Source organism: Etheostoma spectabile, chromosome 16, assembly GCF_008692095.1.
Source record: "Etheostoma spectabile isolate EspeVRDwgs_2016 chromosome 16, UIUC_Espe_1.0, whole genome shotgun sequence".
Classification (NCBI taxonomy): domain Eukaryota; kingdom Metazoa; phylum Chordata; class Actinopteri; order Perciformes; family Percidae; genus Etheostoma; species Etheostoma spectabile.
This window is the reverse complement of record NC_045748.1, coordinates 13,786,467-13,796,788: the sequence shown is the minus strand read 5'-3', so window position 1 is coordinate 13,796,788 and position 10,322 is coordinate 13,786,467. Positions and strand designations below refer to the sequence as shown.

General features: G+C 38.8%; 1 protein-coding gene across 1 annotated transcript in view; it reads right to left on the bottom strand.

Annotated features, from left to right (window-relative positions):
• lamc3 (laminin, gamma 3) overlaps positions 1-6,139 on the bottom strand; it is a 98,990-nt gene extending 92,851 nt beyond the window's left edge. The window contains exon 1 of the mRNA XM_032539737.1: positions 5,495-6,139. Within this exon, the coding sequence (XP_032395628.1) occupies positions 5,495-5,882 (388 nt within the window). The 5' untranslated portion in view covers positions 5,883-6,139. The remainder of the gene's footprint in view (positions 1-5,494) is intronic.
• Positions 6,140-10,322: the final 4,183 nt, after the last annotated feature.

Genomic DNA, 10,322 nt, shown 5'->3' with positions numbered 1-10,322 from the left:
GTACCAAGTCATTAACAACCGTTGTGTTCTGAAGGTCAAAGTAATCAAAACAATAACATCTTTAAACAACCTAACCTTAACTGTATGATATCATTGCGATACTCAAGGTCTGAACAATTTCAAAGAACCCCAGTTTGCTATCTACACTGTACACTATCTGAGGGAATTTGAGCTTTGCCAACCACAAGCGCCCCCTTTCTTCTGATAACTTCTAGCAATAATACCCATTTTCCTTGACAACGTTCAGGATCTACTACAGTGCTTATGCTTTGTTGTGATGCAGAGTACCTCCAATATGGCAACTTCTGGTCTGATGATGCATCATAAAAACCCTCTATGCTGGAAGTCCAAACACACAATCTGGTGATTGTGTGTGTTATCCTATGAACAGTTTATGAACGTACACAGTTTTCCAATTCCTTTCAGAGAATTTAATTCTTTAACTGTTGCAATCCCAAATGGTTTAATTCTACTTGGCTTGTACCATATAACTACTGGGTTTCTAACAAAAGCTGAGAAAGTACACCTCCACCTTTTACATAACATATACCCTACTCTTCCTGTACATTCTGTAAACAGAACATTGAAACAATGTCTCACCTTTTTTTTTTTGATTGTGAAATTTTCAAAAGATTTTGGACAGATTTGGCGTTTTACTTTTTTGAACCCAACAACTTTGTCTACTCTTCTAACCTTAAAGATATCATATGCTACTACAATAATTCAGATTACGATGCTCTTGAGTATCTATTTAATTTTGTTGTTCTGTATGCAAAATTCTATATTCACAAGCAGAAATTTTCTAACTCATCTACTAGAATTTTACCTTTCTTGTATAATTTAAATCTCTACTGAAGTCACTTAAAACGTTGGATAACAAGAAAAGTATTAAAATTGTGGATACTGTAGTCTTTTTTTCCCAAAACCTCTGACTAACTGTACATTTTTGTACAGTTTTGTTGGTTAAGTAACGTTTTTAACTCGCTTGTATTGCCTCGTATGTAGTTTTTTTTAAATTTGTATTACTATTATTTTATCTTCATAAGTTTGTACACGTGTTGCTCATGTCCTAGTATTGATTACCTGATTCTCTGTATATTGTACTATGTCAATAAAAAAAAATAGGTAGTTCTGTGATTCTCAGTGCTGGCCACAGACTGTATATTTATTAACTGTCTATGGTGCGGACAGACTACACAGTCAATTGAAGAAAGGGGCTGACAGTGCTGTCCTAGCTAATAACTTTTTGGTTCCCAGAACGTTCTGGGAACGTTCTCCTAACGTTATCTTAACGTTACAACCTTTAGAAAACGTTCCCCTAACGTTGCAACCTGTAGCAAACGTTCCCCTAACCTTTAGAGAACGTTAGCCTAACGTTGCAACCTTTAGATAAGGTAGGCAGTTCTGGCAACGTGAGACTAAGGTGATTCTAACCTTAGTTATGGCGACTGTAACGTTAATCAAAAGTGACGCAGATAATTATCACCTGAGTTCCCCCCTTGCTTAGCTTTATAGCATATTTAGGTCAGGCTCATTCGTGTTTAACTTCCAACACTTTTTAACTTGCAAGTTTTTAGTAGCTAGTAGTAGCCAATTGTTTTGATACACTTTAACAGTGGACACAGCTAACTAACAGACGTTTTTAGCTAAAGGCCCTAAAACCCACTGTTAGCAAGTTAAACCGCAGACAGGACTGATTTGGCTAACGTTACTATCTTTAGCTAGTTAACGTCATGGTGTTTTGTTAGCATTGGGCAGCTAATAGAGCCAGATATTTCCATCAGGAGTTGGTGGAGATAAAACAAAACAAAATTTAAAAGAGAATGAATATAGACTTACATTCACCAAAAACAAGTCTCCAAACGAATGATAATGTTGCTTCGTAAATGTTGTGTGTTTGTGTAAATTGTTAACCGTTTGCTAACTAATTCGCCGTATCAGCTTGAAAGGTAATTTGTGCGTGTCGTTTACAGACGTAACGTTACTCTTAGTTTTAGGCTAGTCGTAGCTGGAAAGGAATCACATACATGAATTTTTATCCATCCACCAATTTGTATTCTCATCCTGTACAGAGCAGGGAGGGGTGGAGTCTATAAACCTTCCTGGACCCCTTAACTAAGCGTTTACCACATACACTCACACAAATTTGAGTTGTCAATCAAAAATTGGAAATTGGAAAACAGGAATTCATGTCAATTACTTTTCTAATTTTCCATCAGTACATGAACGCACCATGTTAACTATCAACCGTCTGGTCTTACCACACAATAACTAACTAAAAAATTAAAAAATGAACAATGCTCACTGTAATTACACCCCGTGTACAGCAAGTGTATACTCTCTGGAAGTTGATTTTCACACAGTGAGTATATGTTTTTCAATCACATGGTAGTCTACAGCTTTATTGACACTGCTGAGTTCTATTGATTTGGTAATATATTTAGTATTTTGGACATCATCCATTTTGGCATTTGCAAAGCCAGAGGAGAGTAATACCAAAGAGAGAACAGATTTAACAGCACAATAATGCTGATTTCCACCTCTAACTGAGAATAAATTAACTGTACTCTTAAGCAGAAATACTATGTTTCATTAATATTTAATTTAGTTTAATAAAAAGGGGGTCCAGATCTATACTCTTCAGGGGGCCCAAATACCTGTGTTCGCCCCTGCTGAGACCCTCTGTTATACACACACACACACACACACACACACACACACACACACACACACACACACACACACACACACACACACACACACACACACACACACACACACACACACACACACACACACACACACACACACACACACACACACACACACACACACACACACACACACACACAGCTCAGCAAATAAATGGAAGTGGGAAAGGTAATTTTATAGAAAGATTTGTATTGATGCATTGTAACATAATTCGCCACAATTTAATTCAGTTAAAGTGACAAATGTGGTCTGATGCTTTATTTCAGCAGTTTCGCACAGCATGGTAATGGGATAATGATGCTAATGGCTCAAGCTGGTCTCATATCATTTTGGGAAAAATTGAAATGTGTTCAAAGGCAAATATGTGTGCAGTGCACAAAAAGTGAGTCGAATGCATTTGCTCAAAGGAAAAGAGTGTGTGAAGCAGGCAATCCCAGACACTTGTACTACTAACACAGGAATGATACAGCATGGTAAAAAAAAAGGTCTATGGTTACAGATGGTATTTGCTTTAAAGGGACGCTATGCAGTTTTGGCCGTTTCTTCACTTTTAGCTGGCAGGTTTCTATTTCTGTTTCTTTCTTGCCGGCTCAACCATGACGATAGTGTGAAAAACGCCATTGCTATCTTGTTAGTTGGTTCCTTAATGGGCTATGTGTGCAGTGCCGTGAAGCAATTTGTTACATTGCGAGACCTGGTATCACGCGATACTTCCTGACGCTGAGTTGCAAGGGTGTTCTTTCCACTCACAGGCGTTAGGGGGGAGCGAGACAACCAATATTCAACTCGAAAAAAAGTCATATAACCATTCCAGTGACTCCAAAGCTGTTCAGTTAAGGTAAATGAAGCTTAAAAAACTGCATAGTTCCCCTTTAAGTTAATTTCCAAGTAAAATGAAGTTTAATTATTTGAGCATTTACCATGACTAAATCCTAACACTAAACATTTATCTTAACTGATCTTACCATAACCAAGCATTTACCCAGCCTAAACCCATCCTTAGCCTAAACACTGAACAGAAGATTGTTTTAATTTGACAACTAACACAGAATCCACCTCATGTTGGAAAACCATTATGTTTACATAATTTGTACAAACAACAACAACAAGTTAATTTGTCTATAAGAGTGTGGTTAATTTTACAAACTATCTTAACATATTGCAATTATGATCCACTTATTTTTCACACATCATTAAGCTCTCCTTTTTTCCACACTTAATCAACAATGTAATATAAGTAATATCAATAAACACTGCAAATGCAAAAAAAAAAATTCTTTCTCAATTGGTACAATAGTTGCATATTTTCTTGAAAACTTTTGGGCTATCAATGCTGTTGATGGTTTAAACTGATGCAGCCAAGACTAGTTTTTTGTGTTTTGGATACTGTAATTTGTTGGTTACATTGTGTTTTGTTACAGCAAGTGTTACCTATAGGCATCGGACTACATTTCAAAAACTCCAAATCCTAAACTTTGTTTAAAATGCATTTCTGAGTTCTCTTCAAAAGTTATACCAAAGGGAAAATTTGCATGATTTCAAGCGACAGTAGACCTGCCATCCAAGTCTCCGGCTATGCAAAAATGACCCTGGCTGGGGTGGGTTAATGAAATGTAACTCTCTGGAAAGTAAGGGTATCTTTTGAATTCCAAATGCATTTTATGTAAATGCCTGGCTAACTTCAGTTGGTCCTCCTTTCCTAATCACAGTTTTATTGCCACCAAACTTCAAGCTTTTCAGGAGGTTATCAGCTGCCTATTTCCTGGAATTTCTCTATAAAATAGTAAGTGACTTCTCTTTCGTTTACAGTCAGTTGTACAGCATGTAAGGATTGTTGAGACAAAAACACTGAATTGAGCCTGTAGCAGAAGATCAACATTGAATTTGCAATGTGAATGTGGATTTTCACTCTAAAATGGTTACATACAGGGTTGATACAGGGGTTGATTTCTGGAGATTGCCTGGTTTAGGTCATGCTGAAAACAAGTTTCTATGTGGACTGTGCCGTGGCTGTATTTTAGTTGTACAGTTGTACATAAAAAAAAGCTTTGATTTTCATGCTGACAGGTCTGGATGGGTTCTTCACTAGTACCCCTTCATGGGCTGAATGAAGCAAACTTGGGCCAAAACTAAATCATGACTCAGATGCTATCCAGGCATGTTAGATGCAAGTGTGTGTTTTCCTTATCCACTTTAAATCCAACAAAATTTTCAGACATGCCCTTGTGGCTATGTGCTCACAAACAATTTAAGTCCAAGCCAAGTCTGGGCCAAAGTGTTTTTCATGAAGACAGCTCAGAGCCGCAACACATTAATACAAACCATGTGTTGTTAAGCACAGCTGTTTTGTATTAAAGATGTCTCTATCAATGGACTTGCAGTACACAAAGTAATGCATCAAGACACTTGCTGCACAGAAAAGTGTAAAAGTGATGCAATCTCAACTCAACTGTTGTGAGAACATGCATTCATCTGAAATCCTATCATTAGACTCACCACTGGAAACCATTTGCATTCAGTAGAGAGCTAAATCTATTACTGATATTCATATTCTATTCCGGGATAAAGCAAATGAAGTGCACATAAATAGCTTTCAAGCACTTTAAAAGTGAAATAGGACATTATATACAACATTAGAGAAACCGAGACCATAATCGAACCTTGAGGACACACATGCTTGACCTAGATCACTCAGCCTGGCCACAAAGTGCAAGTTGAGAAAAGTCAATCCAAAGTATTCTGGGGGTCAGACTGAACTAAGGATGTGCTGGTATGCTCTTACCCAGGTGGAGGGAAAGGTTGACAGAATTGGGGTGCTGGATACCATAGTACATGGATTGGCTCTGCCACCACGTGGACTCCTCATTCCTGTTGAAGTCTGTCAGGAGGCTGGCATTGTGGCTCAGGTCGGGATCTGATGCGTCACAGTGGTGGCATGAGCGCGTTGAGCCAGTCTGCATGCAGTAGTCCTCAGGTGGGGAACCGCACACATTTGATGTCACCACAGTGCGATTGAAGGCAATGTTCTCAAACTTGGGCATGCAGCGGCTTGGGGCGCCTTCTTCATCATAGCAGGAGTCCATTGCGGCCCAAACAAGGAGGTGGCTGTGTAGATGAAGAGAGAAGAAAAGGGCCAGGGGAAGAAAGCTCACAGCAAATGATGAATCCATGTTTAAAAATAGTTCAAATTTACACACAAACACAAACTTTCACACTCATACACTCTGATGCAAAGACGCAAACGCATAAAATCCCTGGCATGAGAAAAGTAATCCAACAACAAAAATAGGTCCAGTCTGCGAGAGCTTTGTTTGTCTACTCTCTCCACTCCGTCTCTGGTGAGTCTCCAACATATGTTCTCCCTCTGTGCAGTGGAATGAAGTTGGTGCAGGAACTCCTTTGATCAGGGGCAGCATGAGACAGACAGAGGAGGGACAGGGCTGGAGGGGCTGGAGGGTAGAAAAAAGTCCATGAAAACCTCTCCACCTACTGGTCATCACAAGCACAACACCACTATTAGCTTTAAATGCCAAGCAGACTTTGGGTAAAATAATCTCATTTGACAGTAAAAACACATTCTATAACATCCTTAAATAAAGCTACCGCTAGGTTGTTACCCCTCTGGGCATTGAGGCAGTGAGTACCAAAGCACCTGCATTTTCCACTTATAGGAACGCACAATATCATCAATATGATGATAAATGTACTTGGCAGTTAGCCCCACAGCAGGACATTCTGGTAAATGCTGACTGTAGTGATTCACTGTGGAAGACTAGAGGTGCTAAAACTGTCTGGAATATTTCAGCAGGCATGGGTCATCTCCATAAAGGGATGTCGCTCAGCGGAGTTCTGTGACCTAAAGGGACAATTTATTTATATAAATAAAGCAGTAAAGACTGCACTGCTTTTTCAGCAAGGCCCAGTCACCAAGAAAAGTGAGAACTGGTTTGCATGTCTCTGTAATTCATACGGGCTGCTCGCGGTCCTATGCAACCCAATTACCAGTGTTTGATTCAACTTAGCCATGAATTTAAACTAAAGGTAGGGAAACTATAAGAAGTCATTGTAAATCATCTGCGATTTAAACAGATTACCTGTTGGTGGGATGCTAGGGTGTTAAATATTCCAACAGTTTACAGTGTAAAGTAGAAGCATTTCAGACCATGGTCACCACTCCCGTGCACATCTCCTAGATGAGGATTGGATCCTGGTCTGTATGTTTTAATCAGCTGGGTGTTACCCGGCCCGAACAATTTTTGCCAATCTCAATTCTTTATCCGCTTGTTGTCTGTAAGTGACAATGCGTCTATGCAGACACATTGTTCTATTGCTGGGAATTTTTTGCTGAAAAAATATGTGTATGTTTCAAAATATATACACTCTCATTCAATTCCACACTCAGCATTGTGCAGAGAAATGTGCAGGTGTGTACCCTTTATACTTCAACCATCCAGGTGGCTTCCTGAGTGTCCTTGCTCTACAATTATGTACACAGTGACAACTACAGTGTCAAAGTGGAATGACAAGTCCTACAAGTGATACGTCCAACAAGTGGTTGTGAAGAGAAACAAGCAATGATGTGTAATGCTCTGCACTCTAATCCTTTTTCTATGAATGGTTTTACTGTTGCTGAAATTTGGCACAATCGCCCCGAAATCCAGCAATTCAAAGTGACAAACACAAATCAGCGCTAGTACAATCAAAGTAATGATTGGATCAATGTCGACATGCGAGTGTTTGAATTGAAGAAGATGGAGAAAAGGAAGACAATGAAAGAAAGCAATGTAAACAAGGAAGGCAGGAGACTGAGAGAGACAGGTGGTGTGGACAGACGCATTGAGATGCTGTACTTTTATGATCCCTGTGGGATTTACGGCATAGTCTTTCCCACATCTTCTTGTGATTGCCTTGATTTACTGCGGCTCTATCAGTACTCAGGCAGGGACATTGTCAAAAGGATCACATCAATTTGCAGTGAAATCCTCTGCTGGGTTTGGATGATAGCGGGCTTGGCTTCAAATCTGTTTGGCTGTATGTGAGTCAGCCATTATAATGAAGAATTTAATGCATCTCCAAACAGACTTTTATTCATCAAGCAGGTTTTTTATTACACCACTTGTATGCACAGTATGCAGTATGTGAGAACACAACTGTTGCATGGGATGACGACTTGTTTGAACAAAACGCAACTAGAGAATTGTATGCACCGAGCAAGGAGGGGAGATGTGGGGAAAATGTTATTATACATCAGAAACTGGCAGTGTGGGCAGCTGCAGATGAGTTGGCCTGTCTAGTTCTGTTGAATCAGAATTCAACACTTCTGGCAAGCAGGAGAATCAAATTCTTTAAAAAGAAAAATTCAGACAAAGTTGGATTCTTGACTTTAAAATTTTGGCCAGTATTTGAGTTGAGCGAAGGAGCTCAGCATGAGGCCTGCACAAACTAGGGGGAAAGTCTGCAAAGCACCCAAAGGTATACTTCTTTCTGGGACCTCCTAATGTTTTTTTTTCAGTCTAGTCAACCATACGCTTTCCTGTGACACAGGGAAATAAAATAGATCACACACTAAGAGTACGGAACTCAGCTTGTCAAAAATCACTCTGCTGACTTCATACAAACTAGTTCTATTTGAAAGCCTCATGTCAAATCCCAGTTGTAGGATACAAATGCAGAAACTTACGTTTATGTGTACATATGGTTGCACATTTTCCAGATCAGTGTCATAATTGGATATAAGCAAAGTGCGTTTGCAGGCGTCTGGCTGGCTTGGGTCAGATTTGGCTATGATTTATGTTTACCAGAGCTTAGCCAACTAATTTTTGAATCCCTGCCTAGGCCAGTTATCAGACAAAGTGTTTGGCTTATGCAGGTTCTGCAACTTGGAGTGAATACGGGCAGAATGTTAATTTCCAACAGTGTTTGTTATAGATGAGTCCATTCAAAATTTTGACAGACTTATTATCATCCATCAGTTTTTTCTGCTTTAACTTTTCCATCCTTTGTTTTGCCTTGCACTTACATCTTTCTAACCCAGCACCAGGTAATACTTCAATCTCCACATCCCACATTCTCTACTGCTTTTCCCTTTGCATCTTACCTCTCATTTTGGTCTCCTCTCTGAATACCACAGATCCATTAGCCTCCACAAGCCACCTACCCCTTTCATGCTGCAGTCTGGTGCAGCTGCCTGTCACCATGCGAAGCTTGTTTCACCGAGACTAGCAGGAATGGCCTCCTTTTCATAATGACATAATGTCGTAGCGATGAGTTACGCTTTCAAACAGCGATTTGATGTCACAGCTGTCAGAGTTTCACTTAGCAATGCAGGAGGCGGCTGCCAAATCCCTGCAGGGAAATCCTTATCTGACAAACTAATAAGCGTTGCACAACCGCCACGTTGTCACAAAACACACCTTTGTGAAAGTCTTCTCTAGCCTGAATAAATAGTAATATGTGTACGTATAACAACTCGGTTTATACTGTATGATGTTTTGGTCACAACATTATTACACACAAAGCTAAAATGTTCACATATTATGAATGGAATAGGAACGTAATATACAGTTAATTAACAATAAGTCTGGGTATTCTTAACTATTGCTCTCCTCTTCTTCATTCCTTCTCTTCATTGCTGTCAGATGATAGTGTGGTTTTTATTGTCTTTTTTGTTTATGGTTATTTACTGTTTTACTGTTGTATGGGCTTAATGTTTAAATGTGGCTCCCTTGAGTGCAAAACAAATTCCCCTCGAGGCAAGGTTGCATTCATTCACATGATTGACTTTGTTCACAAATGAAGTCATCAATGTAGGCCTTAATTTCAACACGTTAAAAAGTGTCTAAGTCAGCACTAGTGCGTCAAAATAATGTGTGTTTTATTTTTAACCCTTGCACTTGACCTCCTTGGTTAAAATTGAAAATTAGCACTTTTTTGTTAACCCTTTTATTATGTTTTTGACACATTTTCTAATGTTTGTGTTCCTTTTTCAGCCCTTTTGATGCTTTTTTCACTGTTCTGTCATTTTTTTCAGCACTTACAATGCTTTTTTTCCACTAACATTACTAACACCAATATATTACTACAAGTTTTAGACATATTTTAAGAATTCATGGTCGATAAATGTCATTTATAGGAAATTATACCCAACTTTAAAATTCTGAAGTATTTTGACTAATATTAGTGAAACCCATGTAGATAATCACAGACCACAGAGATCATGGATGTATTAAGAGAACGAAGTATGTATGTCAAAGTTTAGTCAGGATACGATTTTGAAAACTAGTTACATTTTTTTTCCAAATGCTCAAAAAATGAAAACACAAAATTCAATGAAAGTAGCGATCATGTATTGGGGAAATGTACTTACTTTTTGGATAATTTGGTTAAAAAGAAACCCATATTTCTCATGGAGAAGTTTGGAAAATGGGTCAAATTTGACCCAAGGACAGCAGGAAGGTTATGTGTTTTGCAGAATTATTGGATGAATTCTGACTCTTTGTGTGGTTGAAATTTGACAACCAGTATTACTGTAGCTTTTCTCAACTCTTTATGTTTAGTATTGGAGATGAAATCCTCACATGGTCATTTGTTAAAATGTAAGTGTTGCCTCC